This window comes from Trichomonas vaginalis, chromosome I (assembly GCF_026262505.1).
Source record: "Trichomonas vaginalis G3 chromosome I, whole genome shotgun sequence".
NCBI classification, from domain to species: domain Eukaryota; phylum Parabasalia; order Trichomonadida; family Trichomonadidae; genus Trichomonas; species Trichomonas vaginalis.
This window is the reverse complement of record NC_067203.1, coordinates 5955490-5981347: the sequence shown is the minus strand read 5'-3', so window position 1 is coordinate 5981347 and position 25858 is coordinate 5955490. Positions and strand designations below refer to the sequence as shown.

The window sequence follows — 25858 nt, the reverse complement described above, 5'->3', positions numbered from 1 at the left end:
AATCATCACAACAACAAGATCGAAATTTCTAAAAAAGAGAACAAAAGTGCCATTTTCTTAATTTTGGTTTGTATTGAATGCAAAGACATAATAGAGATCCTTTATTAACAGATATGTTATTCAAACAACAAGAGAATTCGTATACATCTGGCGTTAATTCTAATAAATCTATTGATGAATTAATTCAATCATTTACAGATTCGTTTTTAAATGAGGATTTTGAAAGATCTCTTGAATATATTCTGCAAATTAACACAATTTTGTCTAATTCTGGGCCTCAAACGTATAATTTTAACATCAACCTCATTTTATTTGAAATACTAACTAGAATTTATAATGATTCAAGTAACGATACTGCGTCACAAGAAATAGCTAAAAATATATGGACTTTCTTGCAACTCTCAACAAAAGTCGGTGGTTTTCATGATATATTATTGGATATAAACGTTTTCGAAGCGTTACTTTATATTGTAAATGTTAATGATGATTTCACAATTGAAAATATCCTTAGATTTTTTGGAATAATACTTCAAGACAAAAAAGGATTTGATGTATTTGTTTCATCTAATATTCTTAACAAGCTCATCAAATATATGCTTAATTTAGATATTACTCAAAATAATACAAATATTCATTGTGCTATATTGAATTTTTTACACTTTCTTCAAGTTATATTAGTTACTCCAGATGGTTCATCATTATTAGAGAGCATTTGCGAATATGTTTATGAAATTATTCCTATTTTAGTTCAAAAATTAAGTGATAATTTAGACATATTTGGTATTGCATTAAATATTATTTCGGAATCTATTAAATACCCAGAGGGTGTATCGAATTTATCAAATTCAAATATTTTGACTTTATTAAATGAATTATTGAATAATCCGAAAGCATCATCTACATGGAAACAAATAATTTCCATTTACATAAACTTAACTAGTATATTATCCAGTAATTCAGAAGAATACCAAAATTTATTAAAAATAATTCCGATAGAAAGAATAATTAAAATTTATAATGAACAACCGTTTGATCCCCAGGCTTCATCGTGCCTTCAGCTTCTAAATAATCTAATTGCTGACAATAAAGAAATGGCTCAAATAGTAAATCAAATTCTGGTGCCATATTTCATTAATGTTTTCGATGAATACTCGTATTCAATGAAATGTAATGTATCGCAAGTCTGCTTTGCCGCATTTTATCAAGGAGAATTTAATTTATTTTTCAATTTATTGGAAAATGGGGTTTTGGAAGGGTTTGTTGATGTAGTTTCTAATAGTTCTGAGCTTCAAAAGTATTTTTGTATGTCAATGCTCAGATTGATCAATTCCGCACCAAGTTCTGAGATAAGAACAAGCTTAATAGACATAACAAGAAATGTATTTTCGGAGCTTCTTGAAAATATTTCTGAATCAAGCGAAATTGAAGAAGTTGATTTACTTTTTGAGCTAATAAACGATATCCAGTAACATCGAATCTAGAAATTTATTTAAATTATCTTTTTGATCTTGCTTATGCGTCTTATAAATATGTAAAGCAAAATTAATAAAATTATTGCGCGGTAGTTTAAATTGAATGCAAAATCTTGAATAGAATTTTTAATGTAGTCAATTAATATTGATTTACACGATCCTTTAAGGCTATTAAGTTGTTCTCTGTAACGATTGCAAATTTTAATTTGTTGTGGCATTAATTTATTATCATAACATCTATTATCTTTAAGTTTTAACTCTACTTCTTGAATTTTTGCTTTATTTAACTGCTTATTATTTTTTGCAATATTAACCAAGTCATAAAAAGCGCTCAAAAAGAGTAAATATAGCAAAAGAAATATGCCAATTCGAAATGCTAGATAAAGGTAATGATTTACCTTTAGAAGAAACTGTGATGCTTTCTTCAAAATAAAAATGTCACTTTTTGAAATAACAAAAAATCATACTTCAAAAAATAAAATCATTTCTTCGAAGAATCCTCAGTTAATTTCTTCTTCAATGAGTAAGAATGAATCCTTACTGGCCGTACATTTATAGTTTGTGGCTTTCCAAGCTTAGTTTACATTTCAATGATATTCCATTGAATAGGCTTGTATTTTGAGTTCAATTCTGTCTGAAGCTTAACAAAATTTGTGAAATGTCGATTTTTGGTCGGCTTTTTATTCTACATATTGTATTTCGTTTGCTATCCAGATTGAAATTCTTCATAAACATGTAGTGCATTTTTGGAAGACTGTATCCAGTGAATTCATGTGCAATTTCACGAGGATGAATATAATATAACACATCACATCTAATAAACGATTGTTTTACTATCAATCCAAAAATCTTTTTTTGAAAATACCAAAAAACTAAAGAATGTCTTATGTAAGAACATTATTTTTCCGCACTATGTGAAATGAGAAATTCTGCAGTTTCTTTACTATTATACCTTGCTGCAATATGAAGTGCGGTTTCTCCATTATTAGTTTTTTCATTGATATTCGCACCATGCGAAATCAGAACTTCTGCAATTTCTTTTCTGTTATTTTCTGCTGCAATATGAAGTGCGGTTTTTCCATTTTCATCTTTTTCATTGATATTCGCACCATGCGAAATAAGAACTTCTGCAATTTCTTTTCTGTTATTTTCTGCTGCAATATGAAGTGCAGTTTGTCCATATATATCTTTTTCATTGATATTAGCACCATGTGAAATAAGAAATTCCGCAGTTTCTTTCCTATTATAATGAGCAGCAATAAGAAGTGCGGTTCTTCCACTATCAGTTTTTTCATTGACATTAGCACCATGCGAAATAAGAACTTCTGCAATTTCTTTTCTGTTATTTTCTGCTGCAATATGAAGTGCGGTTTTTCCATATATATCTTTTTCATTGATATTTGCACCATGTGAAATAAGAAATTCCGCAGTTTCTTTACTATTTTTTCTGCTGCAATATAAAGTGCAGTTATTCCATTATCAGTTTTTTCATTGATATTCGCACCATGTGAAATAAGAACTTCTGCAGTTTCTTTCCTATTATAACATGATGCAACATGAAGTGCGGTTTTTCCATCTTTATCTTTTACATTGATATTCGTACCATGTGAAAGGAGGTATTCCAAAAAGGATGGAACGTCAAATATCGCTGAATAAACGAAACATTTGTTTATATAGTATTCGGATAAGGATTTGTATATATCATTAATTTGATCGAAATAAACTAAAAAGGATTCAAGATTATTGTAAATTCCACAATATTCTAAATAGATCTCTATATTGTATTCATTCATCAAGAATGTAACAAAATCAATGTTGTGTGAAATAATTGCATATTTCATGCACCATAAATCTGGTTTTTGATATTTCAAACATTCACTCATGATCTCTGTATTTCCTCCTAAAAATGAAAATTCAAGACATGTTTCAGTTATTTCTGATTTAAATTTCGTTCTTAAAAACTTGAAACAATCAACAGATCCATGGTAACAACACAATTCAAGAAATGAATATCCTTTGTAGGAGTCTGGATATAAGTTGCTTTTAAGTCTTTGATCTATATCAAATTCATCACTTTCAGTGAATGTGATGAATCTTTCTTTGTCATTATACATAATTGCCCTGTAAATTGTATTTTCTGTATAAATATCCAGATTTTTTGAGTTAACTTTTTCAAAATTGGCAGATTTGTCTAATTTAATTCCATACTCTTTATAAAACAGGAAGTTTGAAATAGTTGCAACACTGCTGACCTCTGTGATATGGTAATCATCAGATATGAGTTTGGCAAGATATAAATATGACTTTGTATAGCGATTATTATATGGAATGATATCTAAAATATCTTTAATAGCATTTGTGGGAAGATATTTCTTTGAATCAATCAATTCTGTTTTGATCATTTTGTAAATTGACTTTATTTCTTCTTCTTTTTCTGTTTTTAGCTGATACAATGCAAGATATGAATCGATATAGTATTTGCAGATACTTCGTAGTTGGTTGTATTTGCTTGGATCAACGTCTTGCTCGGACATTAATATTTTTTAAAAAAGGACACATTTACGTTTTATCATGTGGGTTACCCCTTAAATTCATTAGAAGAAAAAAAATACTAAGATATACCTGTAGAAAAACATTGACCATAACGATTTCGGATATATTTTATGAATTTTGATTAAGTCAATGGATATGATGTGATGCAATAACAATGGAAAAGCCGATAAAAATAGAATTTTATTCTAGATACTTGTATTATTCAAGATTTTTTTTGACAAGACTGTAATGTTATCTCATTTGAGTTTTATGAATTCAGAGGTTAAATAAACTGGCGTAATGCAGCAATTTGTAATAACTATTCAAAGCACATTTATTAATTACAGATAACTTCAGCATAAACGAATTATAGATATGCTCCCTCGCTCTTTGTGGACCAAGTACCACAACTGCATTACACTAGGGCAGAATTCTTCCAAGACCTCTCATCAAAAGAGGGACTTTAGAAAAGCTCTGTCCTAGTCGAATAAATTTACAGTCTCTGACTTTTTGCAGGTCAGAAACTACAAGCATACTACTTTATGACGAAGTTCCTCCTAGACCTCTCATCGAATGAGAGACTTCTGTAGGATTTTGTCCAATTCGACATACTACGGAATAATTGGCAATTTGGCAACCAAAGAAGAGTACTAGGAGTACTTTGAGGCAAAGTTCTTGCGAAACCTCTCATTCGATAAGAGACTTCGTAAGGAACATTGCCTCATTCGACCAAAATTACATCCTTGACACTTCGTATATCAAGGAGTAGTAGTGTAGCTCATTAGGGCAATAACGTATAACTGATATCTCAAGAGGCACAATAGTTATACAGCCTAGCTACTATATCCTAATAGCCAGACTGCATAAGTGTTGTGGTTCTGGCTTGCAGAAACCTCATGGAAGACTGAGTGGAGATCTTACTAATTCCAGATATGTCAACACTGTTTCTGACATTAATGTAAGTACTAAACTACAATACATGAAGAAAACTTCAATCTCTCTCCACAATTAAAGGAAGTTTGGGTTTTCTTACTGGGAAAAATCCGCTTGAAGTTGTTCATGCGAATTTTTTATTATTTTTATACATCCCGAAAAAATAAACAACACACTAAAAAACAACTCATAATTACATTAAAATTTACTTAAATTTCTGACAGCCAGATCCTTTCCTTAGCTAAAAATTTTTTCAATGGAAAATTTTGAATACGGTATCGTATTTCAAAGGTTCTGGAAAACAATTATTACGTATTCGGGATTAGTTTGTTGCATAGAAAGAATTTTGTCCAAAAAGTGGCAAACAGAAATTTTCAAAGCATGTCACGCTCAAACCATGCTATTGGATGTGACTTCAGTCATCTCAAGCCAAATGAAGTATTCGAATACCCTGATCAAGCTTCAAAAATTATTTGGGGTGTCAATTCCAAAAATATTACACAAGTAACTTCACAAATTATAGAATTAATTACAACTTCTAAAATTTCTATCCAAATAGCACTCAACTTGATTGATGTCTTTTCATCAATTCGTCATAAAGATATTAAATTATTTACAGAACTTTATTTCGATATATCAAACAAATTTTCATTCACCCTCAAGCCGAAAAATTCTAATTTGACAGCATTGTTATATTATAAAGGACTTAAATTGCAAGAATTAGCACCTTTCAGGAAACAAGAAGAATATCTCACTTTATTTCCAAAAACATCCCCGTTATATTATATTGCATATGATAAAGTTGATGAACTTAAAACTAAATTCCCAAAACTTAAAGTTAATAAAGAAATGGATCATGATTTCACGCCACTTGATTGTGCTATTAAATACGGATCCGAATTATGTTTCAACTACTTGAAAAATATGGGAGCTAAATACGATATTAGCTCTCCAATATTAGCTTGTCAAGGAGGAAATAAAAACATATTTATGCAAATGATCGAAGATGGTCAATCATTTGATGACTTGATTGATACAGCAGTTTCTTACCATAATTATGAAATTGCTGAGTACCTTCAATCAAATTGTGGACAAACTTTTAATTCAATAGCAAAAAGCATGCACTTTGGAAATTATGATGTTGCATCTTGCTTAATTTATAATGGGGCCAACATCGACAAAATTTTCATTTCCTTTCTCTTCATATTTATCATTGTTTGATAGAATTCTCTTTCTTATCATATTTATCATTGTTTGATAGATTTCTCTTTCTTTTCATATTTATCATTGTTTTATGACATTCTCGTTCTTTATACATTTATCATTGGTTTATGGAATTCTCTTTCTTTTCATATTCATCATTGATTTATGGAATACTTTTTCTATTCATATTTATCATTGTTTTATCCCATTCTCTATCTTTTCATATTTAACATTGTTTGATAGAATTCTCTTTCTTTTCATATTGATCATTGGTTTATAAAATTATCATTCTTTTCATGTTTATCATTATATAAGTACATTCTCTTTCTCTTCATGCTTATCATTATTTTATTACATTCCCTTTCTTTTCATATTAATCTTTGTTTTATTACATTCTCTCTATTTTAATGAATGCCCCCTTAGTATTGCAATCAGAACGAATTCAATCGAAATTGTCAAGGACCTAGTTGAACATGGTGCTGATGTTAACAAGGAACTTATTTTCTTTCTTTCCATGTTTATCATTGCTTTATAAAATTCATTTTCTCTTTATTTTTATCATTGATTTATAAAATTCATTTTCTCTTTATATTTATTGTTGTTTTATGTAATTTTGATTCTTTTCAAAATTATCATTGTTTTATAAAATTTTCATTCTTTTCATATGTATCATTTGTTTTATGAAATTATCTTTCTTTTCATATATATCATTGTTTTATGGAATTGTCTTTCTTTTTATATTTATCATTGCTTTATTACATCCTCTTTCTTATAATATTTATCATTATTTAATGATATTCTCTTTCATTCCATATTTATCATTGTTTAATGAAATTTTCAATCTTTTAATATTTATCATCGTTGTATGATATTCTCTTTCTTTTCATGCCTATCATTATTTTATTTTATTCTCTTTAATATTATATTTTACATAGGTTATTGACACTCTCTTTCTTTTGATATTGATCATTGGTTTATAAAATTATCATTCTTTTCATGTTTATCATTATATAAGTACATTCTCTTTCTCTTCATGCTTATCATTATTTTATTACATTCCCTTTCTTTTCATATTAATCTTTGTTTTATTACATTCTCTCTATTTTAATGAATGCCCCCTTAGTATTGCAATCAAAGCGAAATCAATCGAAATTGTCCAATTCCTAGTTGAACATGGTGCTGATGTTAACAAGAAACTTATTCTCTTTCTATTCATATTTATCATTGTTTTAAATAATTTTCTTTCATTTCATATTCATAATTGTTTTATAACATTTTCTTTCTCTTCATATTTATCATTGTTTTATGACATTCTCTTTCAATTCATATTTATCATTGCTTTATGACATTCTCTTTCTTTTCATATTTATCATTGTTTTATTACATTCTATTTCTTTTCATATTCATCAATGTTTTATCTCCTTCTCTTTCTTTTCATATTTATCACTATTTTATGACATTCTCTTTCTTTTCATATTCATCATTGCTTTACCGTATTCTTTTTCTTTTCATATTTATCATTGATTTATGGAATTCTTTACCTTTTCATATTTCTCATTGATTTATGGAATTCTTTATCTTTTCATATTTATCACTGTTTTATGACATTCTCTTTCATTTCACATTTATCATTGTTTGATGGAATTCTCTTTCTTTTCATATTTATCATTGTTGTATGTAAGGGTTTCGTTTTGCTAAAATTGTCACTTTTATAGCATATTTGTTTTTGGATGTTTTGCGAAACCAAAAAAAAACTATGATATACAATGTGTGTGTAAAGAAAATACTTTATTTACTAGTTAAAAAATCATTTGGTATTGATCAAGTTTTTTTTTCTGGATAAGATATTATATGGATAATTGGATAGAAAATACAATTATATAATCTTGTACCTGGTTTAATTAAGCTAATTGTCATCAGAAACTTGTAATTTTTATGAATTTCAGATTTTCTTTTCATTACTGCTTTTCTTAATAGGTCAAGTTCTTATTTACGTTATAAAGTATGATATTTACAAATATCAAGTTATCATGTTTTTTGAGAAATTATGAGAAACAAACAAAAATGAAAAAGATAGGAATAGCAATGAATAGTGATGTGGGTATAGAAAATGTAAGAGATATGAATGCAAAGCAATCAGTATTTAGGATATTGACCATAGATTTCGAAAAAAAAATGCTGCATATTGAGCGAAAACTATGATTATATTATAAGGCTGTCATTTAAAGCATAATGAAACTATTCCCTTTTCATTTTAATCGAATAAGATAGTAAAGATTTTTGAATTAGCTAGAAACTGATGAGATGTTTTCACAAATCAGATTTTTAATCTCTATAATGCATAATTCACTCAATATCTCAATTTTGATATTGCGAGATATTTTTGCTATCGGTTTCGCAATTTTGACACAATAGCAAGAGGGTTCTATAAGCATTATTATCAACGTAGAATCTGAATATCATATCAGAAAATGTCGCAAATCTGACATTTACCCGACCAAATAGCAAAAATAATTGAATACTTTTCGCAAAAACTTTAAAAATCGATAAAAATATGAAATATAGATATTAAAGAGACTTTTTATATAATATTCATAAAGATTTTCCAAAAATATGATACCGCAAAATTAAAAAAGTAACGTCTTGAGTGGAGTCAAAGGTCGAAATTGCTAGCTAAATGTTTTTTTAGCGAAATTGTGTGTTGTACGTTTTTTTCGCAAAACGAAACCCTTATTGTATTCAATTCTCTTTCTTTTAATATTTATCATTGATTTATGATATTGTATTTCTTTTAATATTCATTATTGTTTTACCGTATTCTCTTTCATTTCATATTTATCATTGTTTTATTACATTCTCTTACTATTCATATTTATCATTGATTGAATTAATTCTCTATCTTTTCATATTCATCATTGTTTTACCGCATTCTCTTTCTTTTCATGTTTAACATTGTTTTCAATAATTCTCTTTCATTTCATGTTTAACATTGTTTTCAATAATTCTCTTTCATTTCATATTCATCATTGTTTTATTACATTCTCTTTCTTTTCATGTTTGTCATTGTTTTATGACGTTCTATTTCTTTTCATGTCCATCATTAATTTATGGAATTCTCTTTCTTTTCATAATCATCATTGTTTTATTCAATTCTTTATCTTTCCATATTTATCACTGTTTTATAGGATTCTATTTCTTTTCATATTTGTCATTATTTTATAACATTCTTTTACTTATCATATTTGTCATTCTTTTATGAAATTCTTTTACTTATCATATTTATCACTGTTTTATAGGTTTCTATTTCTTTTCATATTTATCATTGTTTCATTACATTCTCTTTCTTTTCATATTTATCATTGTTTTATGAAATCCTTTTACTTTTTATATTTATTACTGTTTTATTACGTTTTCCTTCTTTTCATATTTATCATTGTTTGATGAAATTCTTTTACTTTTCATATTTATCATTGTATTATAAAATTCTCTCTAATTTGATGAATCCCCTCTTAGTATTGCAATCAAAGCGAAATCATTCGAAATTGTCCAATTCCTAGTTGAACATGATGCTGATGTTAACAAAAAACTCATTCTCTTTCTCCTCATATTTATCATTGTTTTAATCAATTCTCTTTCTTTTCATATTTATCATTGTTTTATTCAATTATTTTTCTTCTTATATTCATCATTGTTTTATCGCATTCACTTTATTTTAATATTCGTCATTGTTTTATACAATTCTCTTTCTTTTCATGTTTATCATTGTTTTACGACATTCTCTTTATTTTGATATTTATCTTTGGCTTACTGTGTTCTCTTGCTTTTCATATTTATCTTTGCTTTTCAAAATTTTCATTTTTTTAATGTTTATCATTGCTTTATAAAATTATCTTTCTTTTCATATTTATCACTGCTTTACAGAATTTACATTCGTTTCATATTTATCATTATTGTATAACATTCGCTTTCTTTTCATATTTATCATTGTATCATGAAATACTCTCACTATTAATGATTGCCCTCTTTTTATTGCCATCAATGCGAAATCACTGAAAATTGTCACATTCTTAGTTGAACATGGTGCTGATGTTAACATGAAACTTATTTTCTTCCTTTTCATATTTATCATTGTTTTATAGAATTCTCTTTCTTTTTCTATTTATCATTGTTTTATAGAATTCTCTTTCTTTCCATTTTTATCATTGTTTTATTACATTCTCGTTCTTTACATATTTATCATTGTTTTATGACACTTTCTTTCTTTTAATATTTATCATTGGTTTATGGAATTCTCTTTCTTTTAATATTTATCATTGCTTTATAAAATTTTCTTTCTTCTCACATTTATCATTGTATTATATGTTTCTCTTTCTTTTCATATTTATTGTTTTTTTACAAAATTCCCTTTCTTTTTATACTCATCGTTGTTTTATTGCATTCTCTCATTATTCATGAATGCCCTCTTAGCTATGCAAAGTCCCTTAGATGTGTCAAAATTGCTAATCTCTTAGTTGAACATGGCGCCACAAATATCAAATAATTCTTTTTCTATCGCGAGATTCTATATTGACAATAGATATAATAATCTCCTCATTAATTAAGAATAAACATTCCACAATAATTTAATATAAATCCAACATATTAACACACTTACATTTGAAGGTGGTGACATATAAAAGTGCATTTTTAGTTATTTGGCTGGCGCTTTGCAACAACCAAATAGCGAATGGTAATAATATAAGTTTACTTAAGAGCTCACATATACACATATGAAGTTACACCCAATTCTGTTGTTTATGATTGATTTTCAAAGATGCTTCACATTGAATTACTAAAATTTCTGAATAAAAATAGAAAATTAAGAATCTGATTTATTTTGGAATAGAAATCCAATATTAATAGATATAGAGTCTTATTTCTATCGGCGCGAAGCACCGATAGAATTAATTGACAACAGACGTTTACAAAAGTTATTCAAAAATGTTTGGAGAAGAAATTGATGAGCATATTATTCTTGAAGCCAAAAAGTCATTTGAAGGCTTCAGTGAGGATGGAAAAACACTAGCTCCTGAGAATCTTGAAAAAGCATTACGCGCTATTGGATTAAATCCAAATCCCGAAGAAATAGAAGATATGCTTGAAGAAAACAGCACAATTGATATCAAGGCATTTATGTATATTGTATACCATCACAGTCGTTATACAGATGTTAAGCATGAACTTATTGAATCATTTTCAATTTTCGATAAAGATGGCAACGGAACATTACCTGTTGATAAAATACGTGAAATATTACATAAAATTAAGAATCCATTTACCGACGAACAAATTGATCAGCTTCTCGAGAAAGTTGAAATCAATAATAACGAAGTCGATTATTCTAAATTTGTTGATGCTATGCTTGAATAAATAAAATCTAAAATAATATTTTTATGTACAAATTCATGTTTGAACCCTTAATATTTTTTTTTCTGAATAATGCAAGAACTCACAGAATATTGTAGTAGAATATAGGGTAAAACATAAACCATTAGATACATACTACCTATAAATTTGTTATTGCCATATTTGGCCAATCCCATCATATAGATTTCCTCATTTTTAATTGAAGGGAATCATTGTAATCAGAAAGATAAAAATCCAAATAAGAATTGATGGACGAGTATAAAGAAAACGTTAACAATGAGATAAATAAATCGGAATTAGATGTAGATGACTCAAATCAACAAGGAAGAATTGATAATCAAATCTTCGCATCAATATTCGATGCCTTATCTCTAATAATCAATGAAAGCAACCTTATAAAAATTCCAGAAGTGATTGATAGCTTGAAAATATTATTTTTTATAAATCCAAAAGAATTTTCAGAACTATTTTGCTTAAATCATAATTCAGAAGTTATTGTTGCTCTTCTAAAAGCTCTTGTTCAAGACAATTCATGTAATAAAGTTCAGATTTTTAAAACATTATTTTCATTTCTCGAATTGATCACCCAAACTAAAGAAATTTGCATGATATTTAACGAAAATGAAATCATTGCTTTGCTTTCAGACTATTTATTGCTTGGAAATTGTATATCAGGATCTTTTTTACATGTTATTGAAAATTTATTCAAGATTAATAGTAACAGCATGGAATTTATATCATGGATTTTGCACATTGCAGAAACAATTAATAAGCAGTATATTGATACATCTCTTTCTTTATTAACTTTAGCCGTCGAATCTGAAATAGTCGAAGAAACTGGAATATTTTCAATTTTAATGTTTCTTGTTTCACTCTTGGAAACTAATCATACTGATCAAAGCTCCAAATATTATGAACTTCTCCATAAAATCTTAATCAAATTTCCATTTGTGTTTCAATCTATTCAAGTATCAAGGATCATTCGCCTAATAATAAAAGGTTTGGATTCTTCGAATATTCATATAAAAACTCTTTCATTTGATATGATTTCAAATTCATTATCACAACTAAACAAAGATAATGCAATTATACTCTCCAACTTTATAAAAAGAGAATCTATCATTTCAGGATTGCTAGATGATGATATTGACCTAACAATTTCTGTTTGTAATTTTTTATTACAGCATGACTTTATTTTAGAAAATATTATTGACGCTATTATATCTGAAAATATCATACAATACTTAATTTCGCAAATAGATAGTTCTAGTTATGAAGCAAAAGAAACAATTTTCAACTTTGTTTCAAAAGTGTATATATTATCGCATTATGATATTCAGAATATGATTTTATGTCATTTGGATGTACAAACAGTCATAGATTTCTGCGTAAATGCGCAATATTCCGAAACATTGAAAAATATCCATGAGTTTATCTACTTGGTATTGAAGGAACACCCTGAAATTAGAGGAAATATTAATTTAGATGATTTTTTAGATATGGAAATCCCTGATGAAACAGAAGATAATTTTATTTTACTAATTAATGATTTAATCAATGAAAATCAATAGTACATAGTACTGCAAAGAAAAACTAAATGTAAATCTTCTCTAAAAATATAAAAATACACATAATTTACTTCAAATTCTTGTTATTTTTTAGAAATAAGAAAGATAAATCAGATAATTCAAGATCTATTTCAATTTTTAAAAATCTTTTGCGATATTGAGTTGAAATACGAAGAAAAATTATAGAATGAAAATAAATATCTTTATTCCATAAATATTTTGAAGCTCAATAAATTGCATGATATTTATAAATACAAATGAGATGATTTCATTAATCAGGTTTCAGATTTTCGAAATTTCAATAAAAAATTCTTTATTATAAATCCTAAAAATAGGTCATGCATGTAGTATATTCCATTAGGATTATTATTTCATCATGTTTGGTCTCATTCACCGATGAGACCATTCCAAAATTTCGATATTCGAATATCCAACCAAATAAAAATTCAAAAAATTGAAATTTTACTTGGCCGGGTAACGATCAATTTTTATGTTTGTTTTCGCTCTTCTTTGCTACCTCGGTCAGAGTGTAGATTACATAGAAAAGATATCAAAATTCATGAGCTCTGGACAGCATAACAAAGCCATTCAAGTGGCAACAGATTATATTGAAGATCAAGGCATTATTGACGCTGATCCTCTTCTTTACAAGTTACGTGGTGAATGCAAGTTTATCTTAGGTCAGTATGATGATGCAATATTAGATTTATCGAAAATTATTAACTATGTTCAAGCACAACCGAAAGATCAACAAAATGCTTACTCAATTCGTGGCCAGTGCAACTTAATTCTTGGCAACCTCGACGATGCGCTCAATGATGCTACGAAGAGTAAGAACAACACCCTCTTAAAAGCAGTAAAAACTTGCAAATTCCAAATTGACGCTGCCAAAGTTTCTGAGAAGAACAAAGTTCCAAAGGAAGCCCTTGAACATTACCAAAAAGCCCTTAAATTTGCTCCTCTTTCCATTGTTCATCTTGTTAAAGCTGCAGAAAACGCTTTACAGATTGGAAACAGTGAAGAATTTGATAACCTCGCTCGCCAGATCTTCAAAGTTGATGCAAAGAACCCAGGTTACATTCTTTTGATTGGCCGTGACGCCTTTGAGAAGAATGACCTTGGTTTGGCCGAAACTCGCTTTAAGAAATGTTCAAGCACCAATAACAACTGCATGAGATTACTTAAAGCTACAAAGAAGCTTTCCTCAGCCAGATCTAAAGCATCAAGTCTTATTCGTCAGTCAAAGTTCGAAGAAGCCACAGAACTGATGAACCAATGCATTGAGATTACAAAGCAATACGCCAAACCAAGCTCCCATGTTTCTCTTTCTATTGATATTCTTAATGTTAAGATTCTCATCAAGAAAGGCAAGCAAACAGAAGCTCTCGATATCCTCAACAATATCATCAAATCATACCCAAATAATACAGAAGTTCACTGCGATCGTGGTGAAATTCTCATTGAACTCGAAGATTACGATGGCGCCATCAGCGATTTCTCTCTTGTTACACGCCTTGATCCAGAAAACAGACGTGCTAAGGCTGGCCTCAAGAAAGCATCAGAACTTCGTGAGAAAGAGAAGCATCAAGATTATTACGAACTCCTTGGTGTCAAGAAAGGCTGCACAGAGTCCGAACTTAAGTCTGCATACAGAAAGGCCATCTTTAAGTGGCATCCAGACAGATTCCAAGATAAGACTGAAAAGAAGAACGCTGAGAAGCGAATGAAGCTGATCAATAAGGCCATGGATGTTCTAGGTGATCCTCAGAAGAGAAGATTGTACGATAACGGCGTTGATCCAGAAAATCCAAATCAGCCTCCACCAGATGCAGACGGCCAACAGTACTACGGCCAAGGCGGCCCACAGGGAGGTTTCTACCAAGGCGGTCCACAAGGCGGATTCTTCCAAGGAGGTCCTCAGGGAGGATTCTTCCAAGGAGGAGGTGGCGGCGGCTTCGAAGATATATTCAGAATGATGGCTGGACAAGCGCAGGCTCAGAGACAAGCTCAGCATCAGAACGGAAGAGCCAACAGGCGTAGATAAATTTAATAATAAAAAAAATACTCTGTTTCTTATTAAAAATTCTAAATATCTTCTTTACTTATTTGTCATGATATCTTTGTATTTCATAATTTTTCTAAAATCAAATTATATTACTTACACCAAAACTTTCCAATAGAGCTTTGGTAAAAGAATAGTGTCATATACTTTTGCTCGATCATATATTGTATAAAACATTCTAAAATTAAAATGAAATTTTCGTTAAAAATAGAATCATTATTTTAATATCAATATTATCTCATAAATTTGAGATAATGGCCCAATATTAAGTGGGTTATTATATCACTCAATATTTAAAGTAGAAAATATACTTTTCGAAGGAGTATGAATTTTCTGGTGCAAAATATATTATAAATCTTGTATCTAAAGTATAAATTACAAGAGTAAATGTATTGAATTATGAAAATAATTGTGTTGTAAAGACTCGTAACAATACTATGTATAATTTAGCAATTAGAAACTGGAACTATGCTCCATTTGGCTAATTAACGACAGAATAAATATAAATCGGTTTATGCCAAGAAACTATTAATTTGTCGGGCAAAAATAAAATCCTTTGATGCTGTATTAGAAAGAGTTTTATTTTTACAAACAACTAGGAATTTAAGAATCAATTCGAAAAATAAAGCGACAAATTCTAATGGTAATTCAGCAATTGATGTAGATCAGATGGATCTACTTCTCTATCTGTTTCGAAATTTTGTTCATGATCCGAAGAATTTTGATTTTCTGGATTTGAAGGAATGAATTCATTAAGATGAGGGTAAATTTCATTCCAATTTTCAGAGTACCAACAAAGTAAAGCCATTCTATTTCTATTAGCTAGTCTATCGATTTTTTTATTGATTATCTTGGAAACACTCCTTGCATATATTCGGAGCTGATCGACTGTAAGTTTTCCACCATGGTGGCTTTCTAAACAACTTACTACTACGTCGATCATGTGCTCATTTTTTATAATACGATCTTCAATTGCTTCTTGATCCTTAATATTCGAGAACATAATATCGTTGATATCTCTGTATCTTTTAGATTCAACAGTTTCGAGATAAGGATCATCATGCATTCGAGGATTGATGAATATTTTGACTGTAAATAAACTTTTCAAAACATAATTAATTTTTACTTCAGTAATGAATTTTCTATTTACATGAATTATACATGGCACGATGGGCGCTGTTTTTTGGCGCCAGCGGCGCCGCCCGAACCACCGGTTAGGGATACGACGGTTTTACGCCATGACCGTTTAAAAATAGAATAATACGCCATTTTTGGGGCCGAATGGCGGCTACTTCGTACCCGCCATTCGGCCGAATAACAAAACAATACAAAATTATCGCCGTCCTTTTTTTTCTTTCTTTCTCTTTTTTTTTCTCTCTCTTTCTTTTCTCTTTCCTCTTTTTACTCCTCTTTCTCTTTTCATCATTAAACGTAGAAAGATATATTAATATTATTTTAAAATTAAAAAAAAATAAAGAAAGTATAATAAGTAATTATTTAGTTATCGATATATATATATGTAAAGTGATAATCTGAGGATAATCTGAGGAGGAGTCTGAGGATTAGACCGAGGAGTAGTTTGAGGAGTAGTCTGAGGAGTTTGAGGAGTTTGAGGAGTAGTCTGAGGAGTTTGAGGAGTAGTCTGAGGAGTTTGAGGATAATCTGAGGAGTTTGAGGATAATCTGAGGAGTTTGAGGATAATCTGAGGAGTTTGAGGAGTAGTCTGAGGAGTTTGAGGATAATCTGAGGAGGAGTCTGAGGATTAGACTGAGGAGTTTGAGGAGTAGTCTGAGGATAATCTGAGCATAATCTGAGGAGGAGTCTGAGGATTAGACCGAGGAGTAGTTTGAGGATAATCTGAGGAGTAGTTTCAGGAGTAGTCTGAGGAGTTTGAGGATAATCTGAGGAGGAGTCTGAGGATTAGACTGAGGAGTTTGAGGAGTAGTCTGAGGATAATCTGAGGAGTTTGAGGATAATCTGAGCATAATCTGAGGAGGAGTCTGAGGATTAGACCGAGGAGTAGTTTGAGGATAATCTGAGGAGGAGTTTGAGGAGTAGTCTGAGGAGTTTGAGGATAATCTGAGGAGGAGTCTGAGGATTAGACTGAGGAGTTTGAGGAGTAGGCTGAGGATAATCTGAGGAGTTTGAGGATAATCTGAGCATAATCTGAGGAGGAGTCTGAGGATTAGACCGAGGAGTAGTTTGAGGATAATCTGAGGAGTAGTTTCAGGAGTAGTCTGGGGACTAGTCTCAGGACTAGTCTGATGAGGAGGACTCTAAGGAGTAGTCTGAAGAGTAGTCTCAGGAGGAAGATCTGAGGAGGAGTCTTATGAGGAAGATCTGAGGAGTAGTCTGATGAGGAGGGGTCTAAGGAGTAGTCTGAGGATGATGAGTAATCTGATAAGGAGTAGTCTGAGGATGATCTGAGGATAACCTGATGACTAGTCTAGGAGTGGTCTAATAAAAATGTAAAATATTTTCAAAGAAAAAATTCTATGAATTTTATATTTTAATTCTTAGCATTATACTGAATAAAATAAACATAAATATCAAAATTTGAAATTGAACACGCCAAAAAATTGATAATCCACATTCAATATTTTGTAAGTGGCGTACATTTTGAATACTCGCCATACGCCTTGGAGTTCTCAATTTTGAATTCGCCTTTATTTGGGCGACCTCAGAAAAATACGCCATTAAGAAAATATTGTATGAGATTTTAAATTTGAACACGCTCTACCTTAAGGAATTAAATTTATTAAGATATATTTATATATAATAAACGATTACTTAAAAAAAAGGTATTTCATCGCTTATGTAAGTTTCAAAAAAATCACGAAAATAAAAAAATCAAGATTAAAATTTTATTTTTAATTTTTGAATTTCTCAAATGGCGAAATTTTTGGGCGAACAAAAAAAATGTACGCCCGGTCAAATGGCGTGTTTAACGCATCCCTACCACCGGTGTCTCCCACTGGTGGGGAGGAGACGATAGAAAAAGTATATTTTTTCCTAAAAAATTTGAATTTTGAATTTTTTTTTGAATTTTTTGATAGAATTACAGCACAATTAACCATGTGTTGTACGATTAAATATACATGTTAATATGTTTACTAATCAAATATCTATTAAAAATGTGATTTAAGGTAGTTTTATGCAAATTTTTGGATTACGATCATTTGCGCCCGCGCCCAGTGGGCGGGGCGCTCGTAAACTATTCAAAAAGTGATGTAAATCATTCAAAATTACCTCCCAGCTCCCAATGGGAGGGTGGCATATAAATGGCGAGTATAAGATTCTTGAGGTGAGAACACATAGAAGAGAAACTAGCTTACCCCAAAAGAATCAGTATTGGAAGCGCCAAATGGCGCTACACGCGAAATTCCATAAGAACTCAATTTTAGGTATTCAGAATTTACATTCGTATATTAAGCTTATTACAACATGTGATCGTTTTTCATTCCTGTCTAGAATTGAAATGTGCTCTTTTCTGTATTACTCATTATTTTTTTCATATTATTTATTTTCAATATAACGAAAAATACGATTTATTCATAACCCACAACTTTGTGATCATATTTTTTCTCTTTCGTTTCACATTCTGAGAATTGGTTTTTGTAAACATTTCAAATCTTGATTGAACGAATATTACTATATCATTAATGTGTCAAACGAAAAAACGCAAAAAAAATTAGTGTCAGTTTTAGGTTCTAACATTTATTTTCTTTCTTGGATTGTAATCAAAAAATGGAAACAGCTAATTATCACATTCTCATCCATGAGCTAAGAAATCCAGATACACGCTTTTCTTATAATTGTTTATTAAAATTTCGATTTATGTATTATGATTTCTATTGATCAGGCCATTCATATACATATCTAATCAAAATATTTATCAAAAATGCTAAAATAATGAAACTGTATGTGTATCTTTTGAGTTTCGTTGAATATTCAAATATTTAGTTCCAACTTTTGCATGGCACTAGTAAGAATGCTGAAACTGCTGAAATCACAAATTTTTAAAATAATTAATTGCCAACAGTGCTAATTCTTGTAAATCTTGTATATATTCTAATATATTTTTGATATTTGGAGAGGGAGGAATGGAAACAAAGTCCACAATTCAGTCTATATGATGCGAAGATAATTCCTTTTTTTAGTTTTTTTGAAATTTTCAAAATAAAAACGACAAATTGAATCAGTTGACTCCAAATATGAATGGTATGATTTTATTTTGAAAAGTTTCTAAAAGGTACTTTTTAATTTTCATAAATTTTATCAATCAATCATTTGGTTATGATTTTCATATTACGCCTAATTTCAAATATATGGTAAAATCCCTATTCATATTTTGAATTTCAAATTGAAGTATTATAGCCCCTTTTAAAATGTAACTGTAATATTGTTAGCTTATTTTATCCTGCGTTATTATTCAATGTCTGGTTGTTCAGTTAAATAAGAAGAAATAATATGATCAAAATGACTCATTACAGAAATATTTTACAACCATTAAAACAACAATCAATATTTCAAATATAAGTTTTTCTATGGACAATTATTTTAAATAAGAAATAACAATACCCAGGACCTTCAAGAAGATGTGGGCCCAAAAAACAATGTACCGTTAATGTTAATCCAATTAGATGTTTACATACGTTATTGGATGAAAATCTAATTGATGCAGTCATTTCTTCTTTTCTTGTTCTATTTCTACAAACATAATAACATGTTTTCCCACATATATAATATAACATTTATTTTCCCCAATGAATTTCAAAGATGTTTTATATGGTAAAATTTAATGGTGGTAAATTTAAAAATATGTTACTTTTAAATTTTTTCATGTCTGATAAAGACACTCACCCAAATAAATACAGTGAATTGCAAAGTATATATAAATACTACATCGACCCATATAATATATTGTATAAGCTGAAAACTGAAAATGAAGAAGAAATAAACAAGATTTACAAAATGATCAAAACAGAATTGATTGATTCAAAGAAGCTTCTCCCTGTAAATATTATACAAGACATTTTATATATTATTTTGTTTAATAATCGCTATATAAAGCCATATTTTTCTCTTATCAAACTCATATATAATAATTATCAAGTACAAAAGGAAATTAGGGTTCCATTATCTTCCGGATATCTACTTTACAAAGAGTATAGAATTAATTTAAAAATCAGAAAATCTTGATATTCATTCAGAAAATACAATTTACAGAGCAATTATGTATAATGACAAAGAAAGATTCATGTCATTCACTGAAAGAGATGGATTTAATAAAGATCAAAGACTTAAAAGCAAGTTATATCCATATTCTAACAATGGATATTCATTTCTTGAATTATGTTGTTACCATGGAGCAGTTGATTGTTTCAAGTTTTTAAGAACGAAATTTAAATCAGAAATAACTGAAACATGTCTTGAATTTTCATTTTTAGGAGGAAATCCGGAGATCATGAGTGAATGTTTGAAATATCAAACACCAAATAAAGAATGCATGAAATATGCAATTATTTCACACAACATTGATTTTGTTACGTTCTTGATGAATGAGCACAATATAGAGATCCTTTTAGAATACTGCGGCATTTACAATAATCTTGAATCCTTTTTAGTTTATTTCGATCAAACTAATGATATAAACAAATGTTTTATTAATTCAATGAGGTTCAATTTTCCATCCTTATCCAAATACTTTCTTTCACATGGCGCAAATATCAATGCAAAAGATAAATATGGAAAAACTGCTCTTCATTATGCAGCAGAAAATAATAGTAAAGAAACAGTTGAACTTCTTATTTCACATGGTGCAAATATCAATGAAAAAGATAACGATGGACAAACAGTTCTTCATTATGCAGCAAGATCTAATAGAAAAGAATATATCGAATTTCTTATTTCACATGGTGCAAATATCAATGAAAAAGATAAAAATGGAGCAACAGTTCTTCATTATGCAGCAAGATCTAATAGTAAAGAAATAGTCGAACTTCTTATTTCACATGGTGCAAATATCAATGAAAAAGATAACGATGGACAAACAGTTCTTCATTATGCAGCAGAAAATAATAGTAAAGAAACAGTTGAACTTCTTATTTCACATGGTGCAAATATCAATGAAAAAGATAACGATGGACTAACCGCTCTTCATATTGCAGCAGAAAATAATAGTAAAGAAACAGTTGAACTTCTTATTTCACATGGTGCAAATATCAATGAAAAAGATAAAAATGGAGCAACAGCTCTTCATTATGCAGCAGAAAATAATAGTAAAGAAACAGTTGAACTTCTTATTTCACATGGTGCAAATATCAATGAAAAAGATAACGATGGACTAACCGCTCTTCATATTGCAGCAAGTAATAATATAGGGTGTCCAAAGGTGCGTTTAGCACAGCGCTCTATATGAGACTATTAAAGGAGATATATGCTGATTATAAATATATAATAAAAAATATGAATATATGTATATGATGAGTATGTTGTATTTTGGCGCCATGCCGGTATATAAAATGAATTTTGAGACAAGAGGCGGTTTCGCGGGAAATTTTGGCGGGATTTTTTTCATTTTTTTAATGAATCATAAAGAAAACATCCTCGCTCTTGCAAAAAAATGCAAAGACTGTAAAAAAATCTACGCGACATTGGTAAAATGCTTCGGTATGGATGCTCCTAGCTATTCCACTGTAACGTATCATGTTAGGATGTATCACTTCATGAACAAAAAGGCGCCCTTCATAAAAATTGACAAAAAATCGCCGGATCAAAGAAAAATCAAAGCAATTCTTCAAGCGCTAGATGAAGACCCAAGAGCATCACTCAGAAGGATAGAGGAGATGACAAAGATACCAAGTACAACAGTCAGTTATTATCTGCACAATTATTTGAACTACAAACTAGCGTATACACGTTGGGTTCCGCACAACCTTAATTCAGTTCAAAAAAAATCTAGAGTCCAATCTTCGAAAGAGCTCCTCTCTATATTGGGTGCGTATCAATCCAAGAAGTTTCGCTTTTTAGTAACAGGGGACGAGTCTTGGTTTCAATATGCAACAAAAGCCAAAATCATGTGGATCCCGAAGGATGAAAATCCGCAAACATTCCCGAAGAAAAAAATTGACACACCAATGATGATGTTGTCGGTTTTTTGGGGCGTGAATGGCATCATCGCAATTGATATTCTTCAAAAACCTAATACGATGAATGCTCAGTATCTAATTGACAATGTTCTTACTCAAATTATCAATTCTGATGAGTTTGAGAAATCCAAACAACAAAAACAAAAGTTTGCAATTCATTTTGATAATTCAAGAGTTCACAAAAGTCATAAGGTAATGAATTACTTGGTGGAAAACAATGTCAAAGTTGTTCCAAACCCAATTTATTCACCTGATATTGCACCCTCTGACTTTTATTTATTCGGCACGCTAAAAAGAGAGCTGAAGGACGCGAATTCGCGAGTCCAGATGATCTTGAAAATTTTGTAAGAGAGCAATTTGAGCAATTTTCTCATGATGATTTAAAGCGTGTCTTTCAAGCCAGGATCGATCGCTGCGAACGCGTGATTGAATCCAATGGTGATTATATTTAAATAAACTTTATATATATGTAACTTGTTTATTTCTATTCGCAGTATTCAGGTTTGTGCTAAACACACCTTTGGACACCCTATAGTAAAGAAACAGTTGAACTTCTTATTTCACATGGTGCAAATATCAATGAAAAAGATAACGATGGACTAACCGCTCTTCATATTGCAGCAGAAAATAATAGTAAAGAAACAGTTGAACTTCTTATTTCACATGGTGCAAATATCAATGAAAAAGATAAAAATGGAGCAACAGTTCTTCATTATGCAGCAAGATCTAATAGTAAAGAATATATCGAATTTCTTATTTCACATGGTGCAAATATCAATGAAAAAGATAAAAATGGAGCAACAGTTCTTCATTATGCAGCAAGATCTAATAGTAAAGAAACAGTTGAACTTCTTATTTCACATGGTGCAAATATCAATGAAAAAGATAAAAATGGACAAACAGTTCTTCATATTGCAGCAGAAAATAATAGAAAAGAAACAGTTGAATTTCTTATTTCACATGGCGCAAATATCAATGCAAAAGATAAATATGGAAAAACTGCTCTTCATTTAGCAACATATTTGAATAGTAAAGAAACAGTTGAACTTCTTATTTCTTATGGTGCAAATATCAATGAAAAAGATAATAATGGACAAACAGCTCTTCATAAAGCAGTATATTGGATTAGAAAAGAAATAGCTAAACTTCTTATTTCACATGGTGCAAATCTCAATGAAAAAGATGAATATGGAAATACTGCTCTTCATTTAGCAACATATTTGAATAGTAAAGAAACAATTGAACTTCTTATTTCTTATGGTGCAAATATCAATGAAAAAGATAAAGATGGAGAAACAGCTCTTCATAAAGCAGCAATTTCGAATAGTAAAGAAACAGCCGAATTTCTTATTTCACATGGTGCAAATCTCAATGAAAAAGATATATTTGGACAAACCGCTCTCCAAATATCAGCAAATTGGAAAAGAAAAGAAATAGTTGAACTTCTGATTACAAATGGAACAAAGTATTAATGTTTCGATATAAGACACTTATTATTTTATGATAACCATGTCAATCGAGTGGTGATGCGTAAATGAAGATTCTTATCATTTGTTAAATATTGCAAGAAATCTCTTGAAAATCTTGGAGTTCCTTAAGAATCGATCTGAGTCAAGATACTTGTCGAGATACTGTTTTGAAATTGCAATTTTAGGATACCCAATTGCTCAAAATTACTATGCTTTACACCTTGAGTTTGTCTGTTATGAATATAGGATCAATAGAGGATTCTCAGACAAATGGTAATGCTAGTCATCATAGTGACGATAGTATATTAATACTCATAGTAAGTTAAAAGTATGTTAATACATATAAAATAAAATAATTTTGATAAGAATTTATAAACTTAATAATTTAGTCATATGATTTATTTACATCCAATATGAATCAAATATATATGTTTTAATATTAAAGTCACAAATTTCATTTTACTGAAATCTAATTAATTCAAATTCCTGAAATGATGGTAATTTTGGGAAGATTTTATTGTTAAAATCATGAAAGCTTCATGAAGTTGTATATGATTTAAAAAAAATGTAGTAATTGGGCAAGTCTTTTAAAGAAACAACTAAAATATCATATAAATATATCATTAATCTCATGCCAAAAAGTTTGGAATTATTATTTGATATAAAAAAAAATCAAAGTTTGGAATTATTATTTGATAAAAAAAATCATATTCTCAAATGAGATACAACCCACTTTAAGTGTTCACATCTGTTAAAAAGCTAAATTTAAAAAAAAAAGAATAATATATAAAAACTTTATTTTGAATTCATCAATTTTCTATATTGTATCAATTTTTCTGTATTTGGACCACCTAATTCAATTAACATATCGACAGCTTTCATATTCTTTTCATCAAGCAAAATAGCTTTAGATAATTGCTTGCGAGCGATACTTTTATTATCATCGCCATCCATATTCGAGCGAGCTTCGGCTGCGTAGACATAAAATGAAGAATCATCATCGACAAAGCTGATAGCTTCTTCGTAAGCAAAAGCTGCACGGTCGTAGAGCTTTTCCTTCATGTAAAGGTGTCCTAATTCTATCCATGCTAATGTATCATCGTAGAAAATCTCGAGATGTCTGACATATGCGCCAATTTGCTCAATTGGGTCATTATTATCGTGAACGTAGAGTATAACACGAGAGTAAAGAATGTCATCAGAGTGGTGATCAGACCAATCTATCAATTGGCCTGCTAAGTTATCACGATCATATCCTTGTGTAAGTTTGAGAAGCCATTTAATGAGTTGGAAAGGACCAGAATGGTCATGCTTGTTAACAAGCATCTTTTGAATAGTTCTTGCAACATCATTATTCTCTTCTTTCTTTGATAAAGCCATAACAATGCCAATCTTGCATAAGAGTTCGTCAGGTAAGTGTTTAAGATCAACATTACGAAGTTTATCAGCTAATGCTTCATTCCTGAAACCTATACTACGTTGTATCTCTTGTTCGAACTCCATTTGCTGTCACTTTTTAGAACTAAATCAGCCCCAGAATCCAAAAAATATTCTACATCATATTTTTACTGTAAATTATCCATATTACCTAGAAATTCATTTTGGGCTTCTATTTCTCTAATATTAAGCCAAATAACTGAAACATCTCATTATATATGGAGTATAATCTATGCAAATGAATGGATTACATATTATAACTCTTGAGGATACTTCTCATCGGAATAATGATGCCAATAAGTTTTCATGGAATTTTAGTTCAAGAGTTTTGTTGATGTGAGATAGTATAGAAAAAAATTTTGGTGAAAGACATTATTTATTGCTCAATGTGTTAGTTGTTTCAGTGGCAAGTAAGTGATCAAATTGTGTTGATAATGAAAATAAAACATAAAATGATGTGTTTTTATAAAATTATTAAATTTGATTCAAAATATCATCAATAAAAGCAATCATTCGTAGATTATACCCAAATGAAGTATATACAAGCAATAGTAAAGGAATGCATTGCGCTTATTGCCTTGCTTTCATTTACTATGATCTATTCAATGATAATTTGATTTACAAA

The 25858-nt window shown here is 29.6% G+C and overlaps 8 protein-coding genes and 2 pseudogenes across 10 annotated transcripts, besides 2 other annotated features; 6 read left to right on the top strand and 4 right to left on the bottom strand.

Moving 5' to 3' along the window:
• Positions 1-77: 77 nt before the first annotated feature.
• On the top strand, positions 78-1469 carry TVAGG3_0937040 (armadillo (ARM) repeat-containing protein family; the record flags this gene model as incomplete). The annotated part of the gene is made up of 1 exon (XM_001329395.1): positions 78-1469. One exon carries the CDS (start codon positions 78-80, stop codon positions 1467-1469), a length of 1392 nt encoding a protein of 463 aa, XP_001329430.1.
• A 1022-nt stretch (positions 1470-2491) lies between these two features.
• On the bottom strand, positions 2492-4006 carry TVAGG3_0937030 (protein of unknown function (DUF3447); the record flags this gene model as incomplete). Its single annotated transcript, XM_001329396.1, has 1 exon — positions 2492-4006. The coding sequence occupies one exon, from the start codon at positions 4004-4006 to the stop codon at positions 2492-2494; it is 1515 nt and encodes a 504-aa protein (XP_001329431.1).
• Positions 4007-4348: 342 nt separating this feature from the next.
• Positions 4349-4501: a mobile genetic element.
• An 817-nt stretch (positions 4502-5318) lies between these two features.
• TVAGG3_0937010 (protein ubiquitination) lies at positions 5319-6158 on the top strand (the record flags this gene model as incomplete). The annotated part of the gene is made up of 1 exon (XM_001329397.1): positions 5319-6158. The coding sequence occupies one exon, from the start codon at positions 5319-5321 to the stop codon at positions 6156-6158; it is 840 nt and encodes a 279-aa protein (XP_001329432.1).
• Positions 6159-11115: 4957 nt separating this feature from the next.
• TVAGG3_0937000 (calcium-binding protein family) lies at positions 11116-13228 on the top strand (the record flags this gene model as incomplete). Its single annotated transcript, XM_051252784.1, has 1 exon — positions 11121-11549. The coding sequence occupies one exon, from the start codon at positions 11121-11123 to the stop codon at positions 11547-11549; it is 429 nt and encodes a 142-aa protein (XP_051078358.1).
• A 376-nt stretch (positions 13229-13604) lies between these two features.
• Positions 13605-15199, top strand: TVAGG3_0936990 (positive regulation of translation initiation in response to endoplasmic reticulum stress; the record flags this gene model as incomplete). The annotated part of the gene is made up of 1 exon (XM_001329398.2): positions 13605-15158. The coding sequence occupies one exon, from the start codon at positions 13605-13607 to the stop codon at positions 15156-15158; it is 1554 nt and encodes a 517-aa protein (XP_001329433.1).
• Positions 15200-15745: 546 nt separating this feature from the next.
• Positions 15746-16258, bottom strand: TVAGG3_0936980 (uncharacterized protein; the record flags this gene model as incomplete). Its single annotated transcript, XM_001329399.1, has 1 exon — positions 15814-16242. One exon carries the CDS (start codon positions 16240-16242, stop codon positions 15814-15816), a length of 429 nt encoding a protein of 142 aa, XP_001329434.1.
• Positions 16259-16669: 411 nt separating this feature from the next.
• On the bottom strand, positions 16670-17638 carry TVAGG3_0936970 (uncharacterized protein; the record flags this gene model as incomplete). The annotated part of the gene is made up of 1 exon (XM_001329400.1): positions 17006-17161. The coding sequence occupies one exon, from the start codon at positions 17159-17161 to the stop codon at positions 17006-17008; it is 156 nt and encodes a 51-aa protein (XP_001329435.1).
• Positions 17639-20018: 2380 nt separating this feature from the next.
• Positions 20019-21497, top strand: TVAGG3_0936960 (annotated as a pseudogene). The gene has a single exon. A coding segment is annotated over exon 1 (1479 nt).
• A 59-nt stretch (positions 21498-21556) lies between these two features.
• Positions 21557-22859: a mobile genetic element.
• Positions 21653-22779, top strand: TVAGG3_0936950 (annotated as a pseudogene). The gene has a single exon. A coding segment is annotated over exon 1 (1127 nt).
• A 1717-nt stretch (positions 22860-24576) lies between the features above and the next one.
• TVAGG3_0936930 (ER membrane protein complex subunit 2 family) lies at positions 24577-25304 on the bottom strand (the record flags this gene model as incomplete). The annotated part of the gene is made up of 1 exon (XM_001329403.1): positions 24592-25299. One exon carries the CDS (start codon positions 25297-25299, stop codon positions 24592-24594), a length of 708 nt encoding a protein of 235 aa, XP_001329438.1.
• Between the last annotated feature and the right edge of the window lie 554 nt (positions 25305-25858).